The sequence below is a fragment of the Oncorhynchus nerka genome, linkage group LG13, assembly GCF_034236695.1.
Source record: "Oncorhynchus nerka isolate Pitt River linkage group LG13, Oner_Uvic_2.0, whole genome shotgun sequence".
NCBI lineage: Eukaryota > Metazoa > Chordata > Actinopteri > Salmoniformes > Salmonidae > Oncorhynchus > Oncorhynchus nerka.
Window position 1 is genome coordinate 30,654,215 of NC_088408.1, and position 19,498 is coordinate 30,673,712.

Genomic DNA, 19,498 nt, shown 5'->3' on the forward strand with positions numbered 1-19,498 from the left:
AAGGATTTACTTACAGTATATTCATGAGGACTTCAGCTAAATGCATCTTTGTTTATTCACTGTCGTATGGTAATCTGTTGCCAAAAATGATCAACAATTCCATGGTATTTTTTACTGGTCATTTGTCAACTGTCAGAATTCAAATAACTTCAGATGTAGAACAGAGACAGGGTATCCTAATGGTTTTTATACAATGCATCTTATACAGAAAGGATAGTTCTGTAATGATAGGAAAAATTGAGTTTCAAGGGGTCTGTACTTGTATGTTCACTCAAACATCTACTCTTAATAATAGAATAGATCTGATATACAGTGGGAATGTCAAATCCAAACAATGGTTGTAAAGAAGAACACTTGTAGAAAACCAGACATCCTTGAAAAACCGAAGTCACAATACAACACATTTCTTAAATAATAAGTCCATATCCTCCAGTGGAGTTAATACAAGAATTATCTTAAGTCTATTGGTTTGGTGAAAAAAAAAATCCACATTTATGTGAAGCTGAGCTCCCTCTGGTTCTCAGCTTCATAGGGCCATACAGATCTGTATACAGTGTTGGCCTGAGCATGTGCATCACTGAGTTCTTCTGGGCAATGGGCAACACTCCATGCAAAGTAGCCATTATGGCCAGCATCTCCCATATTAGCCCTTACCTCAGGGAAGTGTACACAGCCCAAGAGAGCTGCCATTGTGCAAGTCTACAGTGGCGGGTGAGGGGCATGGCCTCATGAAATGCAACCATGCTCTCACCTCCTGGCATGGTTCCAACTGAGCTCAGTCCTTGGCATCACCCACCCCGTCTGCATTGATGGCAAACATGGCTTCAGACTCAGGGAGGCAGGGTGAGTCATAGATTTTGCAGATCCTCGTCTCCCCACGGCCTTTTCTCAAGTACAGTCTAAAAACATGGAGAGGTTTAGCTAAATTGCTCTAGAACACCAGGGGCTTAACAAGTGGTATGCTATGTTAGAATCCATTAGAACGTAACAGATGGGGAGCAGAATGTAAAAAAAAAAAAAAAAGTATTTATTCTGCAACGCCCAATGTGGTCAATGGAGCTACTCACCGTGTAGTGGACGCATGTGCCATGATGTTGCCCCCGATGGGTTTTTTAGGGTCTGCAGAGAACATAGCAGCACCGTCTACCTGGGCCACCACCTGATTGGTTATCACAACGGCAACGCCAAACTGGCAAGGAGAGAGAGACTAAGTTTAGCATTATGACTATACTGTGAAGAGAGTTGTGCACACACATAATGGGCCCATAAGGTAGTGTTCAGAACATTACTGACAAATGTATTGTATTAGATCGACACCGGAGTCATGGATAAGGAATTCAGCAAACAGACAAAGCCCCTGTAATTCTAACCCTGGCCTTACTTCATCTGCTAGTCTCAGCAGCATTCTCAGGAAGCGTCCCAGGTGGCCTTGCCGTGCAGCGAGCTCTCCCCTCCCTGAGTAGTCTGTCCTGTAGAGGGCCATGGCACTGTCCACTATCAGCATGGCATACCTGAGAGAGAAGGGGCCATATGGTTAGAGATGTATAGCGTTGCAGACTGGGTGACCAGAGGGTAGTGGCCTTATTCCAGATCACTTCAATTCATGTCATAAACAATACTATCAACATGGAAGGAAAACAAGGAATGTGAGAAATAGAAAAACATTTGAAGGATCAGAACCCTCAGGAACAGGGTTAAGGGAGGGATAGAAAGATCAAGAGAGATCAAGCGATGGATCGAGGAGGGGGATGGATAGAGGGGAAGGATGGATGGATAGAGGGGGAGGTGGATGAGGGATAGGGGGAAGAATGGATAGAGGGGGGGAGAATGGATAGAGGGGGGGAAGAATGGATAGAGGGGGAAGAATGGATAGAGGGGGGAAGAATGGATAGAGGGGGTGGATAGAGGGGAAGGATGGATGGATAGAGGGGGAGGTGGATGAGGGATAGGGGGAAGAATGGATAGAGGGGGATGGATAGGAGAGGGGGTGGTGGATGGATAGGAGAGGGGGTGGTGGATGGATAGGAGAGGGGGTGGTGGATGGATGGATAGGAGAGGGGGTGGATGGATAGATAGGAGAGGGGGTGGTGGATGGATGGATAGGAGAGGGGGTGGATGGATGGATAGGAGAGGGGGTGGATGGATAGATAGGAGAGGGGGTGGATGGGAGGGGGGTGGATGGATAGAGGGGGATGGATGGGAGGGGGTGGATGATAGGAGAGGAGAGGGGGTGGTGGATGGATGGATAGGAGAGGGGGATGGATAGAGGGGGAGGTGGATAGAGGGGGATGATGGGATGGTGGATGGATAGGCGAGGGGGTGGATGGATGGGAGGGGGTGGATGGATAGTAGAGGGGGTGGATGGATAGGAGAGGGGGTGGATGGATAGGAGAGGGGGTGGATGGATAGGAGAGGGGGTGGATGGATAGGAGAGGGGTGGGTGGATGGATAGGAGAGGGGGATGGATGGATAGGAGAGGGGGATGGATGGATGGATAGGAGAGGGGGATGGATGGATAGGAGAGGGGGATGGATGGATAGGAGAGGGGGATGGATGGATAGGAGAGGGGGTGGATGGATAGGAGAGGGGGTGGATGGATAGGAGGGGGGTGGATGGATAGATAGGAGGGGTGGATGGATGGATAGGAGAGGGGGTGGATGGATAGGAGAGGGGGTGGTGGATGGATAGGAGAGGGGGGTGGTGGATGGATAGGAGAGGGGGGTGGATGGATAGGAGAGGGGGGTGGATGGATAGGAGGGGGGGGTGGATGGATAGGAGAGGGGGGGTGGATGGATAGGAGAGGGGGGTGGATGGATAGGAGAGGGGGGGTGGATGGATAGGAGAGGGGGGTGGATGGATAGGAGAGGGGGTGGATGGATAGGAGAGGGGGGTGGATGGATAGGAGAGGGGGGTGGATGGATAGGAGAGGGGGGGTGGATGGATAGGAGAGGGGGATGGATGGATAGGAGAGGGGGGGGTGGATGGGGTCTGACCTAGACTCTGCCATCATGGCTGAGGCTTGGTAAAGCAGCTGGGTCTGGTGGTCTGTGTTAAAGGCCCTAGCGTAGGCTACGTTGTCCAGAACGTCACTCCCAACAAGTCCATACCTAATAAAAAAAACAGTACATTCTAGTGTGGTACAGTTTTTTGAAGGAAGTACTGCATGTACTATGGTAACTCTTTGAACAGACAGAAATTGATGTGCGTTGTTCCTGTAGTGGAATAGTGTTGCTCCAAATTTCACTCAGTGTCATATGTGTCAGTGTCATATAACCCAGTAGTTACTCCATTGTTATTGTGTTGGTCCATGAGAGAACTCACCTCTCTGCTACAGCCAGTAACCTCTCTGGTCTGAAGGTCCCCTCAGTGTCAATGTACATGGCTTTGCCCTCTCCACCACCCTGGTCAATGGGCAACTGAGTTGGGGGAAAACATTACAGAACAAGAACACAAACAATGTTATTGTCATAAGATGTCAGCAGATGTGATAGGAGTATATAGCCAAGTCTACCTTTGTTAGTGCTAAATAATGTCATCATGGCAAGTACCTGACAGGTGACTGCAAGGGTGTGGCACAGTTGCGTCTTTCCTGTTCGGAACTCTCCAAACATCTCTGTGATGGAGCCCGTCTCTATCCCACCTGAGAGAGAGTGATAAAGCCTTTCATACCCATGATAGTGACAAATAAAAATGGGCAAGTGGAAAAACAGATTCATGACTAAGGTTCTAAGTAACTGGTAAAGAGACTCCATCCTCACCCTGTAACAGCTTGTCCAGCTCTTTGGACCCAGTGGAGATCTGGATGATTTCAGCTCTGCGTTGGTGGAACTCTGTTGCTGTGGTGAAGCCCATGGGCACTAGTTTGGCAGCTTCAGCCTGAAGGAGTTACCATAGAGGTATAGGAACATCATTCAGTCATAATAGCAGGCCTAATATCAGCTGTGGGCAACCCAAAATGAGCAGAAAATAACTCAAGAGATTGGTAAATTAAGGTGACCTAACCAAGACTTTGTCTGCTTTGGCCTCACTGATCCCCTTGATGTTGAGCAGCTCCTTCTTGGGGGCATAGGCCACTGCCTCAATGGTGTGGAACCCTGCATCCTCCAGTTTCTTTAGGTCACTGGCACTGATGCCACATTGCTGAGTGGGACATTGCAAATTACACTACAATCATGCATTTGACGTTTAGACATTTTAATATTGATTGTCAGTTCTGCCTAGTACAGAGAATATCCTCAGTCAATATCAGCCAAACACACATCTAATACTGTACCCAGATAAATTAGTATGGGCATAAATGCTCCAAAACCTACCTCAAGTCTGCTCAGTGGCTGTGGTCCAAAGCTCTCCTCCTCTACCTCTGCCTCTACCCTGGCCTCGCTTCTCATAGCCATCTTTTTTTATGGACAGGCGAGGTATGTCTGTTAAGGTCATAAAATAACGTTAAGTTGTTTTCACAGAGGGTGAAACTGAAAGGCATATGACGTTAGTCGTTTCCTTCTGTGTTAGTTATTGAGACACACTCAAATGCTATTAAACTTGATCAAGATAGGGTTGTTTTCTTGTTGGAATGGAATCCAAAATGATTCTAGTTAGCTAGTTTACACAACTGGAAATTGCAACTGACTTGCTAACATAGTCAAGTTGTTGATGACTTTAGCATCTTGTTATCACATAAAAATGTACTTGAACATATAAGACTTACCTAGATAGTAAAAACACCTAACGTTAAATACTGAACAGTCTTTGAATATGACCGATATTGTGTTATGAAACGTAGCTATCTTACGCTATTTGTTCAGCTGAGCCAACAATGACATTGCTTTCGTGTACTTCACTAAGGCTGAGTTATCCACATTTCGCTCAAAATAGTCGCTAGCTTATGTTAATTTAAAGTGATGAATAGGATGTCCAATGTTACAATAACAGCGTCCACTTACCACCAGTTTCTCCTGATTTCCTTGAACAAAAATCTCCCGCTCGTAACTCAATTTAGCTATTGAGCGTGCCACGTAAATACGCTGTCCTTTCACTCGAGGGTTGGGGTTTCACTAGTAACCACAGCCACAAAGTTGGTCAAAAACAACATTCGCTCTTTGGTCTTAATTCCAGGTTTAGGCGTAAGGCTAGAAATATGTGAGTATGGTTAGGGTCAAAATCACATTTTAAGAAGAGAAACTAGAAATATGCGGGGTTTATGACTTTGTGTCTGTGGTAACTAGTGACGTCCAGAGCGCTGGGATTCTTCTTCATCTCTAATATAATAGTGGGCCGCAAACAAACGTTAAGAGGTGCATGCCGCCACCTACTGTACCCGGGTGTAAAGTCAATCACAGATCACAGATATAAGAATTGAACGAAACATTAAATGTTCAATGCAGCCTTTTTATGACAATATCAAATCATTTCTGGGTAACAATTAAGTGTGATTGTTTTTCAATTAAAATAGTCAAATAGAAACAAAAATATCTTCTGCACAAAGACATATTTCTCAACAAAGAATTTTGCTAGGACTGTCGAGGAGTGGTCTGAGTGGGGAGGGGGAAACTGAAAACTAGCTGTTATTGACAGAGAGGTTTGGAACTCTCTTTCTTATAGACCTATTAACTAATTTACTGCCTGGTAATGTCACCAGGCAGACCAAAACCCCACCAAAACAGGCTGAAATTTCAGGTGGTCCTTTCAAACAGCTCTTACACTAAAGGGGCATTATCGTCATTTTCAAGCTTTCTCAGTATTATTCCAACCTCATTCTGTAGAAATATATATAAAACACAGGAAAATTGCATTGTTGACTGCACTGGGCCTTTAAGAAAACCTAACCCTCCTACTCCTACCCGATCATGCACTACTAAGAAAATAAAAAAGAGCCCTACTAACTTCTAACAAACCCTTCCAACCCCATCCAACCTCAATAACCCTACACATGAATCTTTCCCTCTCTTCCACATACAACAATACAATAGCACATGCTCCATAGTTTCATCAACCATATACGCCGGCCGTACAGAAACCATTCACATGCGTGCCAACCAAATGTAATGACACTTTAAATGTACAATGTCCTAGGTGCAACCGAGAAAACACCACCTCTTCCTTCCTAAACTGACCTTTGAATCTTGGTCCACCAACCTTTCTTTGGAGGGCATATAAATGCCGGCCTTTGGCTCGGAGTCCCAACTCTTCTTCCACACAAAATGGCTCTGATCTTACATTTGGCCTCACCTCTACCCAGTGGAGCACGGATATCAATTTTAATTTGTGTTAAAGCCCCTTTGGCTATATATTTTAGCAACAAGATATAAAATAAACAGAGTAGCAGCAACTTGTATGTGAGTGAGTGTGCGTGTATGTAGAGTCAGTATAAATGTATGTGCATATTATGTCTGAATGAGAAGATGGAGTGTGTGTGTGAGTGTGTAGGACCCTGTGAGTGTGCATAGAGACAGTGCAAAAATAAAGATACAAGGTTAACTCAAATAGTCTGTGTAGCTATTTTGTTAGCTATTAAGCAGTGGTATAGTTTGGGGTTAGAAGCTATTCAAAAGCATGTTAGTGTCAGACTTGATGCAGCGGTACCGCTTGCCGTGCGGAAGCAGAGAGAATAGTCTATGGCTTTAACGATTTTCCGGGCCTTCCTTCCACCCTGCCTGATATACACTATACACAAAGGTATGTGGACACCCCTTCAAATGAGTGCATTCTGCTATTTCAGCCACACCCGTTGCTGACAGGTATATACAATTGAGCACACAGCCATACAATCTCCATAGACAAACATTGGCAGAATTGCCTTACTGAAGAGCTCAGTGACTTTCAACTTGGCACCGTCATAGGATGTCACCTTTCCAACAAGTCAGTATGTCACATTTCTGCCCTGCTAGAGCTGCCCCAGTCCACTGTAAGTGCTGTTAGTGTGAAGTGGAGACATCTAGTAGAAGCAACAACGGCTCAGCCACGAAGTGGTAGGCCACACAAGCTCACGGAATGGGACCACCGAGTGCTGAAGCGTGTAAAAACATCTGTCCGTTGTTGCAACACTCATATACCGAGTTCCAAACTGCCTCTGGAAGCAATGTAAGCACAATAACTGTTTGTCGTGAGTTTCATGAAATGGGTTTCCATGACCAAGCAGCTGCACACAAGCATAAGAGCACCATGCGCAATGCCAAGCGTCGGCTAGAGTGGTGTAAAACTTGCTGCCGTTAGAGTGATGAATCAAGCTCCACCATCTGGCAGTCTGACGGACAAATCTGGGTTTGGCGGATGCCAGGAGAACGCTACCTGCCCCAATGCATAGTGCCAACTGTAAAGTTTGGTGGAGGAGGAATAATTCTAGGCCCCTTAGTTCCAGTGAAGGGAAATCTTAATGCTATCTTAATGTAGATGTCCTGGATGGCAGGGAGCTTGGCCCCAGTGATGTACTCACTGCCCCCTTATGTCATGCAATAAAATGCAAATTAATTACTTAAAAATCATACAATTTGATTTTCTGGATTTTTGTTTTAGATTCCGTCTCTCACAGTTGAAGTGTACCTATGATAAAAATTACAGACCTCTACATGCTTTGTAAGTAGGAAAACTTGCAAAATCGGCAGTGTATCAAATACTTGTTCTCCCCACTGTAGGTGCCTTACTACTGCAGACGCTTTCAACACCTAACTGAAATGTAATCCCACCACGTGCACTCTGCTCTGAGGGAGGAACCATCTGCAGGGTCCCACTCACACTGGATAAAATGTTTCCTCGCACTGAAAGGGTCATGAAGCCCCATCTTGATATTGTCAGACTCAATAACACCGGTCTGATTTCTTGTCATATCCATATAATCTGAATCCAAAAGACTGATGTTGATCGGTTTTGTGACCCACTCCAACAAAATAATTGCCCTTTTCTCTATTGAAATTTGTCTTTGAGATGGTGGACATCCTAGCCAAAGTCTCATTCCCATTGGCAGAATGACAAACATTTTCCCATATCTGTGCAGTGAGAGCTTGAGTCATGTCCATACCATTGCCATCTTCCCCGAGAAGTGTTTTAGTTTTAGTTTTAGTTGAATCCAACGTGCTGACAGATCTTCCTTTACCACCTCGGAGTAAAGTCATTGACGCCAAAACATCTGGCGTCAATGACCCCAGTTTGGCTCCTTGTGATTTCCATGTCATCGGTACTAAGTTCTGCTCTATCCTGGCTCTCCTCAAACCTCTCCTTTTGGTGTTTTGTTATGGGGAACAATCTGCCAGTGGTCTCATCTGTCATGTTCAGACAATTTCTATGATCTATAGACACAGTGAGAGATTTGGTCATGTCGATACCAGTCATCTACTGATAGATGACTGGCTCTGTTGGAAGCTGACATGAAGGAGATACTTTTCCAAGTAGGGTTTTGCATGCGATTGACCACATTGAGGCTTTTGGTGTTGATGGCAACAGTTTGACTTCTAGTTATTTCCATGTCATCAGGATCCAATATGGCTACAGAAACACTGAACCCTCTGACTTTTCCCTGATGCAGAGCCCTCTCCACACTGTGAGCATCGTCTGAGAACATGGCAGTTTCCATAGAGGATGGCACTAAGGATAGACCCAGGTCAAACTCGGTATTGGGTTTGCTAAGAGAAGGCCTCTCCATCACACAAGAATTGGAATCAATAACAACAGTTAGGCTTTTTGTGATTTCCATGTCATCTGGATCAGAGGATGCAGGTTCCCATACATTACAACTTCTCTGTCCTAAAGTCATCTCCATGTTGGTACTTCGATCAGAATGAAGGGACATCTCTGTTGTGGGGAACAAGCAACTGGAGTGGCTCATTGGTCACTGTATGGCTGTTGGCCACAATATTTCTAGTGAGGGCCTCGGTCATATCCATACCATTACAGTCTTCTGTAACAAAAACCTCTCTGAGAGAATTTCATGCAGGATAAACTGTGGTTTGTATTCCCCAGTAAGGGGATTTCGATTAGGCCTACACTTTTGAAATCAAAGGCAACTGTTTGACATCTTGTCATCTCTATGTCATCCCAGTTTGGGCATGAGGTGATATGAAAGGTCTGTTGATTTGGCTCAAAGGAGATTCTGTTTTTCTTGGGAAACATCCAGGGTGATGATTCACCTTTCTTGGTCAGAGCACACACATTCTCCTGGAGAGGTACATTGAGAGCTGCAGTCATCTCCATACCATGGTCATCATCTGAGAAGATCTGGGTTTAATTGGGATCTGATGTGAAGACCACACTAATGCTTTCAATGTTCCGAAGCGGATTTGGGCCTATCATCCCAATTGCAAAAGTTTGGCAACAGGTCAACTCCATTCCATTTGGATCAGTAGAGATAGATACCTGGCTGAAAGTGCTTCTCCTAAGCCAGTGTTCTTCAGACCTTACAGTTTGTAGACACTGAAATACTCCTTTGCCATCTATCAAAGTTGTATGGCTTTTTGTCAGATCCAACTGATCCTGTTCAGTTTGCATCGTAGATGTATTCATGAACTGTGGACCTTGCCTTTTAGGACTAACTGAGGCCACTGTACGGTCTCTCCACGTTGTCGACAAAGCTGGAACCTGATTCTCTTTATCAACTCTAGACCTGCGCGCATTGAGCGCAGCATGGAAACATTTGTTGTCTGTTTTTTTCTGGAGGGGATACAGCTCTGTGGAATGCCATTGTAGTTGAGGATTTGGGAGTTGGATTGCCCCTGGGGCCACATGATTTTGTTCTGGATCTATATCTCTGACTGAGGTGGAAGTGTTTTTAAAGAGGGCACAATTCTCTACTGAGTCCTGGGAACACACAGTCTCACTTTTCTTAATTGAAAAAGTAAAATCCACATTGCCATAGTTAGATATATTTACATTGCTTTCATGTGGCAGAACAATAGATTATTCTGAATCATTGGCGATGAGTATTGTGTGACTGTGAGTGATATCCATAAATGCTGTCTCCTCTCCTGTGAACATAATAATTTTCTCCCCATCATCATCCTGGTTGAACATTACATTTTCCTATTAGGGGAAACATAAATTACTTTAGTGTCTCATTAATAGCTAAATCCACTACTACAAAGATTAACACAGTACGTAGCGCACTTGCATGGTACATTTTTGGGGGGGCAATAGTTAATACTATTCAAATGATTCATGAATTTGTAAGTACCTACAGTACCAGTCAAAAGTTTGGACACAGCTACTCATTCAAGGTTTTCTCTTATTTTTTACTATTTTCTACATTGTAGAATAATAGTGAATACATAAAGTATGAAGCATCATATGGAATCATGTAGTAACTAAAAAAGTGTTAAACAAATCCAAATACATTTTATATGAGATTCTTCAAAGTAGCCACCCTTTGCCTTGATGACAACTTTGCACACTCTTGGCATTCTCTCAAGAGGCGACTCCGGAATGCTCACCTTCGAGGTAGAGTTCCTCTGTCCAGTGTCTGTGTTCTTTTGCCATCTTAATCTTTTATTTTTATTGCCCAGTCTGAGATATATATTTTTCTTTGCAACTCTGCGTAGAAGGCCGGCATCCCGGAGTCACCTCTTCACTGTTGACTTTGAGACTGGTGTTTGTGGGTACTATTTAATGAAGCTGCCAGTTTAGGTGTCTGTTTGTCAAACTAGACACTCTTGCTCAGTTGTGCACCGGGGCCTCCCGCTCTTTCTATTCTGGTTAGAGCCAGTTTTCACTGTTCTGTGAAGGGAGTAGTACACAGCGTTGTACGAGATCTTCAGTTTCACACAATCTTTGACAGCCATGAGCTCACATTTATGAATGTTAAGACATGGACCAGCTGCTTTGGAAAAGTAAATCACATTCACTTCGCATTGAAGCAGTGTGTCCCATGTCGGAATCACTGATGTAATAAAAAAAAAAAAAAAAAAAAAAAAGGCTTTTACGTAATTTCCTGTGTTGATGTAACGTGGTACGGAAGTGACGTTACCAACATTTTCAAATCGTCTGGCGCCTTCATTGAGCTAGCTGTAACAGAACGGGCGCTTTCTAAAGTAAGTTTCTCTGTTTTTATTATTGAGTACAATATACGGGAAGAAAGCTTTGTTTTATTGCTACATTAATCAGATATGTCAGAATATTACCCATTCAGTGTTTTATTCTGTGAGTGTGGAGGTGTACATTTGAGTTGAATAGCTACGTCTTTCCCTGCTGATAGTTCTGGAGCTGGGATACTCTTTTCACGCCATTTCGATACAGCTACGGCCGGAAAGGATTTTCATAACAGGTTAGGAGAGCATTTTCGTTAACCCTTTTCCAAACCTTAACCTATTTCTCGTAACTTTCTACGTTAATTATCCTAATCTGTTACGAAAGTTACTTCCGGTCGTAACTGTATTGAAGTGGCGTGAATTTATATGTTGGAGTTCATAGCCAGTTACTAGCCAGCTGTTGGCTTGTTGTGTAATTTGGATATTTATTGCTAAAAGTTACCATTTTCGTTGCAACACAGTTTGATGGCATCGAAAATTCCTAGATGCGGACAGAGTAAGTGTAAGTTATTTCCCCTTCAGTTTCTTACATTCACACAACTCGCCTCCACCGCAAGCCTCCGGGATAGCAGTGTTTTCGGTGTTTGTCTTGTCATTCAACAAAAAAATGCAACTAGTAAGCGTCTTGGCTCATAGCCTGGAAACCCGATATTAAATTCTAGGTCGGGCAGAAAGCCTTTGGCTCAGGACAATTCCCCTCACAAACCTCCACAAGCCAGAATGTTGACTTAAATTATATTTGAACTTTACCTGTTGTCCGTGCAGTTTGTCCATTTGCAGATAGGAATGTGAGGCATATCCACATGAAAGTATAATTACATTTTTTGCAATGCTCTGGTAGTGCATTCAGATTTCCATAACCTGCAGTCGGCGCAATAAACGTAAATGTTGTGCACTGTTTACATTTACATTACATTTACATTTAAGTCATTTAGCAGACGCTCTTATCCAGAGTGACTTACAAATTGGTGCTTTCACCTTATGACATCCAGTGGAACAGCCACTTTACAATAGTGCATCTAGGTCTTTTAAGGAGGGGAGGGGGGGGTGGTTAAGTTGAATTTAATTATACTTTCATGTGGATAGGTCTCCCGTTCCTACTTTCAAAAGTACCAATCGCAAGTACTGGTAAATTAAAATATAGTTTTAGGCAACATTCTGGCTTGTACATGTCTTGAGAAAAAAACTTTCCTGATCAAAATGCTAATTTATTGCCCACGTTGAATACAATGAAATTCAACATCTGTCTCCGGGCTACTTGTCTAATCTTAATTTCGCATTTTGTTCTTTACCTATATCAGGTGTGCGACCTGCTGGCAGTGCTGCAGAAATGAAGAGGGCGGCCAATAAATACGTTTTCAAAGAGACTGCTGTACCGTCAGACTTCAATTTCTTTCCAAAAACTGCTATTTTCAAGCCTCTCAATGAGAATGTACCAAGGTGACTGACTTTCAATTTACAATGGGAAGATAACAAAGGCTATGTATGGGCAAGATGTTAAGACATTCTACATTCTCTTTTCTTTCCAGAAAGAATGTTGTAGCCAAAGTGCATAAAGGGTAAGATACCCCTTTTTTATAAGTTGGGAGAAATACATTTGACAATTACATTCTCATAGCATTGTCTTTGTTTTAATAGACCTTCCACCAGATATGGGCAGCAGTCAGAACTCAAGAGCCATAATCAACTTTTACTGGAAGCCAATGAAGAACTGCAGAAAAACCTTACAGAAACACAGGCAAGTTCGTTAAAGGGATGATTCACTATGTTCCAAATGTTGGCTATTATGTGAACAAAATGCACTAGAGTTTTTCAATGGGCTATTGAATGGAAGGTCTTAGGAAGGAGAATATGCCTCACTGTTCTCTGTTTGGTTCAGTGCTATATTGTGCACTCTTTCACTGTAGTCAGTTTATAAAGAACACAAGTGTTTAATTTTGCAGCAAAAAGTTGCCCAGTTGGAACAACGATGCAGTGACCTCCAAGGAACCAATGCAGATGTCCAGAAACAACTGAAGGACTGCCATGTGCTACTAGTTGCTGGAAATATTGATCCAGGTAATCATTAGATGACAGGAATTGGTTCACCGTTACAGGTTCAGAGTGTTTATTTTGACAGTTTGGTGAGCTTTCTAAAGATTGCTCTAACCTTTCTTCTGACTTTATTTCTCAGTTCTGGGAGAGAAAATTGGAAAAACTGCACAGCAAAATGAGGATCAACAAAGAGAGGTGGTGGTAAGGTCTTTTTTTGTCAGCCATATGGTTGAACTCCAGTCTGTGATTATTTAGACTCAAATGTTACTCAGGTCCTTGTTTGCAGGAATCTGGCTTTGTAATTGTTTAGTGATTTCTTTCAAATGGATCTCTCCCAACAATGCAGAACGTATCCCAAGATCTGTTACGTGAACTGCAGACATTTGGTGACATGGCAACAGAACAAAGTGCACAACTAACAGTAAGTTCCATATGTTTGATTGACATGAAAGCAGAATTGTCAGTAATCCAGTATGCCAGTCTGTCTAGAGTTTGTTTGCAATTAATTTCCAGGAAGTTCAAAAGACCATGAAGGCTCTCACCGATTCTCGGGAGCATCTGGTGCAGGAGAGGGAGAATTTCTCCTTGGAAGTTGAAGAAATGGATAAGGCTCTTGAGGAAGCAGAGCAGCTCTTGTTGGAGTAGATATTGTGTGTGTCTGTCTTTGATTTTAGTGTAAATGTAAGTATAAATATTTTGTATCTTTCAACTAACTTTGAGAAGTCATTTTGATCATTACTACCTGCAAAAGTTGTTTTCACTTAGTCATATTTTATTCATCTAGAAGACTGCACAATTTAAAAGTGATTGACCTGTCAGTGTTTTGCTTGATTCAAATTCATTGAGTTCTTTCTTGTATATTAAACTTTTAAATTTAACCCATGGTAATTCGGTTCCGTTTCTCTTGTAAAGGGGGGGGGGGCGATTTCTTAGTCCAAGTTTTTACACAACTTTTATTTTGAAATTCGTTAAACGAAAGCTGCCTACCGGAAGTTAGACGCAAGTCTGCACACACTGCTCGCAAATTGACTACACTAACCCAAGAACACGTTTTTTTTTTTGTCGGAATAGACTGAAGTAAGAAACCATAGCTACATGCGTTCTTTTGTATCTTAAATACCTGTGTTGAATGACGGCATAACTCGCAGTTTACTGGCTTGAACTAGATTACCTTTCTAGCCTAGCTTGCCGTTGGGCATTTCTAGCTATGTGTAGTTAATTGTAAACAATTATCTGAATCTGTTGCACATAGGCTGCAAGCTTTTGTTTATTAGTCACGTGCACAGGATCGCACAAATAATTGCAGTGTACAGTGACATTTTATGCTCCCAACAGTGCAGGTAACAAAAGTTAGTGCTAATATGCACATTTTCAACTAGCGATGATAAATGTCCATTGGGCGTGTACAATGTCCATAGGGGAGAAGTGAATGAACTAATATACATATTTACAGCTGTAACAATTATACCATTCCGTTGGGACAGGGTAAATGTTCACTGCCTAGTGACTATTCTATTGGCCAGTGATAGTTGCCATGACACTGTCTGAGTGATGGTCGCGGGGAGAACAGGCCGTCGCTCGGGTGGCTGAGATCTTCTTGGCCTTCCTGCGACACTTGTGATGTAGGTGTCCTGGATTGATGGCAGTGAGGACACAGTTAAGGTGCATTCGGCAGAGCGTACCACCCCTGCCCTGTAGAGTTGCCGCTGGTGGAGTGGCCGTGACGCAACCTAACAGCTGCCTTTTAATATTTTACACCAAATAACTGATATTTCCTTGGGACAGAAAACGCACTTCCTAGTAGGAATGATCCAGTTATCTAAGCCAGGGTAAAATTGTAGAGGCAAAGATGACTAGCTAGTTAACCCTTTTCATCTGTGGTAGAGGGAATCTTTACTTTAATGAAATTAGCTTGTTAATTTTAAGTCGAGACCACCATCCAAATGCAACTTTGCCTATATTGTGTGGCTTGCATTGCTATCTTAGTTTGCTTACTAGCTATCCACTTTCATGGGTAAAATGGCTATAGTGTATTGCATTTGCCACAGTCTCCAAATGTAGACTTGGCTAAGCTAGAAATGTCAGACATGCCAGTAAATCATTTGTGGATGAGACTGATGTGCCAATGCCTATTTTGTAAAATTATATGCTGGTTTTTGGCAGGAAACATGCTATGGAAATACCATATAATCACTTACCCAATTTATAGCCTATGCCAATGACAAACTTTTTCAGTTGTATGTGTTTTTCTCATGTCTTCAATGGGGTTTCTCATTTGCAGTGCATTCGGAAAGTACTCATACCCCCTTCACTTTTTCCACATTATCTTACATTACAGCCTTATTCTAAAATTGATCAAGTTAATGTTTTTCCTCATCAATCTATACCCCATAATGACAAAACAAAAACAGGTTTCTATTCTCATTTATTGCAAATAAAAAAACATGCCTTATTTCGGTAAGTATTCCGGCTCTTTGTGATGAGACTCAAAATTGAGCTCCAGTGCATCCTATTTCCGTTTATCGGCCTTGAGATGGTTCTACAACTTGATTGGGGTCCACCTGAGGTAAATTCAATTGATTGGCCATGATTTTTAAAGGCACACACCTTTCTATATAAGCTCCCACAGTTGACAGTACATGTCAGAGCAAAACCAAACCATAAGGTCAAAGGAATTGTCCGTAGAGGGCTGAGATAGGATTGTGTCAAGGCACAGGTCTGGGGAAGGGGGACATTCAATGCTGCAGAAATGGTTTGATACCAAGAACACAGTGGCCTCCATCATTCTTAAATAGAAGAAGTTTGGACCCAACAAGACACTTCCTAGAGCTGGCCACTCTGAGCAATTGGGGGAGAAGGGCCTTGGTCAGGGAAGTGACCAAGAACCCAATGGTCACTGACAGAGTTCCTCTGTGGAGATGGGAGAACCTTCCAGAAGGACAACCATCTCTGCAGCACTCCGCCAATCAGGCCTTCTATGGTAGAGTGGCCAGACTGAAGCCACTCCTCAGTAAAAGGCAAAACGGCCTGCTTGGAGTTTGCCAAAAGGCACCTAAACTCTCAGATCATACGAAACTAGGTTCTCTGGTATGATGAAACCAAGTGGGAACTCTTTGGCATGAATGTCAAGCGTCACGTCTGGAAGAAACTTGGCATCATTCCTACGGTGAAGCATGGTGATGGCAGCATCATGCTGTGGGTATGTTTTTCAGTGGCAGGGACTGGGAGACTAGTCAGGATCAAGGGAAAGATGAATGGAGCAAAGTACAGAGATCCTTGAAGATAACCTGCTCAGGACCTCAGACTGGGGTGACGTTTCACCTTCCAACAGGACAATGACACAAAGACAAAGGACTGGCTTCGGTACAAGTTTCTGAATGGCCCAGCCAGAGCCTGGCTTGAACCCGATCGAACATCCCTGGAGAAACCTGAAAATAGCTGTACAGTGACGCTCCCCATCCAACCTTACAGAGCTTGAGAGGAGAAGAATATGAGAAACTTCCCAAATACAGTTGTTGCATGCTTGTAGCGTCATACCCAAGAAGACTTGAGGCTGTAATCGCTGCCAAAGGGGCTCCAACAAAGTACTGAGCAAACGGTCTGAATATTTATTAAAATAATTATATGTTTTTGGTGTGTGTGTGGGGGGGCAATTTAATACATTTTAGAATACGTCTGTAATGTAACAAAGTCAAGGGGTCTGAATAATGTCCAAATGCATCGTACCCCTTTGAACCTGCTCTTTTCACATTATCATAAAGCAGTGACATCCCTTTCTCTCTACAGCCATTTGTTTTTGACAGCTACATGTAGGGTCTGAAAGGGGAAGAAGTTTTAATGTCCATTCACCCGCAAACTTGGCTTGGAGTCATTATTCTTGTTCCCTGTTGGTTTCCTACATTCCTCATACATTGTCCCTTGCTTTCAATTCTTTTGCATTACAAAAATTTGAAGAGAGCGCTAATTTTCACGGCACCACCCAATGCCTCCAAAATGACCCTTCTTCACCCTAATGAGAGGGCGAGAAGGAAGGGTGAAACTTGAGTTAATGTAATGCTGCCTCATCCTGCTTTCTGACAAACAACATGAATCACACAAGAATGGCTCTGGTGGTGTGGGTCAGCTCTGGTATGTCTATTAGTTATATGTGGCTGTGCTAGTAGAAAACACAGCTTGTCCATTCTAATTGTGGGGCACTGTTAGTTGGTGGAAGTGTTTCTCTTATTAATCCAGTTCTCATGCCTACTTTACATCATATGAATGTGACCAACAGCTCCCTAGCTAAGAGTGTTTGCTGTTCTGTGTGGGAAATAAGGCCTAATGGTTGAGCGATTGGGTCAGAGAAAAAAAGTAAAAAAGCATAATAATCACACAACACATCTTTTTCTGGGCTCTTTCACAAATATGACTAGGGCTGGGAATTGCCAGAGGCCTCATGATACAATATTACCACGATACTATGGTGTTTATACGATATCTATTGCAATTTGATGTTCCAAACATATTGCTCGCCATATATCAGCTGCAGAGAGACGAGAAAGAGCCATGAGAGAAATTAGTTTTAATCAGTCATAGATGTAAAGTGCTAAAAACTAGTTGGCTAACTGGAAGAACTAACTGGAGAACAAGCTATGAAGGAAAAATACTTGGTGCAGGTTCAGCCCACTAGTGCAAAAATAATATTCCGATATGTAACTGTATCAATGTTATCCCCATCACAAAATAATCTCCAGGTACAAGATGCTCTTCAATAACATTGAAACTGGGTTTCTGTTTTGGGAAAAATCTTTGTTATTCTAAACTCAGGTATGTATGAATACGAATCTAACTTTGTAAAGAACCAGTGAGAAGGAACACATGTTTTTGTTGATGCAGACATTGAGACATGAGCCTTGCTCTATGGCCTCTTTCCCCTTAGGGCCTAGGGTAGAGGAATGGTTCTAGTACAGCCATGTGGCTTCTCCTCGCTCCCCGCATCATTAAAAGAGAATCCCTGAGTCTGAGGCCCAGGAAGCACCAGTCAGTCTGTTTGCCCATGCACAGACGCCTCAGGATTTACTATGGGAGTAAATGATACAGTCTCTCCTGGGGTTGCACACTATCCAGTTCCCGACACTGTTGCTGGATGACCCCATTTTTCACCCCCTCTAGATAAAGATGTTAGGATGAGAATGGCCAGCTTATTTCATCACAGACCGATAGTTGAGAAAACAGAATGGGGTAGGCCTAATTTTAGATCCTGCTCTCTGAACATAATTCTGAAAACTAGATATTTGGGCATGGGTAGGCTTACTTTTGTCTCCACTTCAGTCTCTGAAAGAGCTGGAAAGGAAACAACCAGCATCAGCTGAGAAACAAAACGAGTGGATTCTGCATGCAACTCAATGGAGGAAGTGGTTTAGTTTCTTAAATGGTCAACATTGAATTCTTATACACATCTAATGTGAAACGGTAGTGATAATGGTTGCAATGCTTTACATAAAGTGTTGTTTTTGCAGTTGAACTTAGGCTATATCGGCTTAAATATGTGACTTAAGAGGAATGCTGATCCCTTCTTTTCTTCTAGAGATGTTCCCTTATTTGCTCATGTCACTGAAATATGTATTGTACAGTATTTTTGTTATATAGCCTAGCCTTCCAACCAAGGTTGGAGAATGCGGTTCTCCACAGAGAATCCAAGAATACTCCACTGATTAGAACTCTACTTTGTCAATGTCATGTTTTTATCAGGGATTCAGGAAGCCAGTGGACTGAGATCATATGCTGTCAGAACTGGAGGCCAGAGCCCGGAGATTAGGCTACATTCTGACATGGTCTGAGAATTCCCAGTAAGTACCTTTTAATAAGTTAGACACTCCCCCTTGCATGTTTCACATTAATACACACAAGCCAGTCATGACCTAATAGAGGTCCTAAGTTAGGCTGAAAATGTTTTTCATTCAAAACGATAGACCTCTGGAATGGTCTCAGGTGATGGAATCCACACAGAATTAAGCAGTTTTCAACAATTCCCACATGGGGGTGCTCAAATGTTAACTAAACAAAAGAGAGTGTGTGAGAAGCTATGATAGAAGGGAAAACACTACTATGATTTCATATTTCTGGTTGGGGGGGAGAATAAATAATTTGCCAAGTTTTGCCAATATTTTTGGCAGTTGCATCCGCAACCAATGCATTTGTATTTTTCTTACTTGTTCTTTATGAACATCAAGTTAACTGAACCAACAAAATAAAAATGCGGACAGAAAAACAGATGTGTTCAGCCCTGAGTATTTTATGGAGAAAGGAACTAAAAAAAAATCTATCTGCAAAAGGCATAAACTCAGAGATATACTCATGACTGGCTGTAGGGACTGTGAGGGACTTAAGTGAGAGGAGGGGAGCCCATCCTGGCTGGTGGATAGGATAGGGGGGGTTAAAGTTTTCCACACTCAGATACTGGAGGTGGTCCTCAGGGA

At 42.8% G+C, this 19,498-nt stretch overlaps 3 protein-coding genes across 8 annotated transcripts in view; 2 read left to right on the forward strand and 1 right to left on the reverse strand.

Moving 5' to 3' along the window:
* Nucleotides 1-37: 37 nt before the first annotated feature.
* Nucleotides 38-5,234, reverse strand: LOC115139346 (DNA repair protein RAD51 homolog 1). The gene is made up of 10 exons (XM_029676613.2): nt 4,941-5,234; nt 4,314-4,421; nt 4,003-4,140; nt 3,759-3,876; nt 3,549-3,640; nt 3,322-3,416; nt 2,994-3,107; nt 1,382-1,511; nt 1,068-1,189; nt 38-899 (listed from the first exon to the last, which is right to left on the reverse strand). The coding sequence occupies exons 2-10, from the start codon at nt 4,392-4,394 to the stop codon at nt 776-778; spliced, it is 1,014 nt and encodes a 337-aa protein (XP_029532473.1). The 5' UTR covers nt 4,395-4,421; nt 4,941-5,234; the 3' UTR covers nt 38-775.
* A 5,688-nt stretch (nt 5,235-10,922) lies between these two features.
* Nucleotides 10,923-13,918, forward strand: knstrn (kinetochore localized astrin (SPAG5) binding protein). 6 transcript variants are annotated; one of them, XM_029678809.1, is made up of 10 exons: nt 10,923-11,009; nt 11,174-11,242; nt 11,468-11,508; nt 12,308-12,446; nt 12,536-12,565; nt 12,645-12,744; nt 12,950-13,064; nt 13,180-13,241; nt 13,387-13,461; nt 13,554-13,918. In XM_029678809.1, exons 3-10 carry the CDS (start codon nt 11,472-11,474, stop codon nt 13,683-13,685), a joined length of 690 nt encoding a protein of 229 aa, XP_029534669.1. In that variant the 5' UTR covers nt 10,923-11,009; nt 11,174-11,242; nt 11,468-11,471; the 3' UTR covers nt 13,686-13,918. The 6 variants fall into 6 exon arrangements, with proteins under 6 accessions (XP_029534669.1, XP_029534671.1, XP_029534674.1 ...); XM_029678811.1 differs by having other exon boundaries at nt 11,468-11,502; XM_029678814.1 differs by lacking the exon at nt 11,468-11,508 and having other exon boundaries at nt 10,924-11,009.
* A 4,420-nt stretch (nt 13,919-18,338) lies between these two features.
* The window catches only part of LOC115139348 (protein dispatched homolog 1-like), a 68,967-nt gene continuing 67,807 nt past the window's right edge, over nt 18,339-19,498 (forward strand). The window contains exon 1 of the mRNA XM_029676615.2: nt 18,339-18,868. The gene's annotated coding sequence lies outside the window, so the exon portion shown is untranslated. The remainder of the gene's footprint in view (nt 18,869-19,498) is intronic.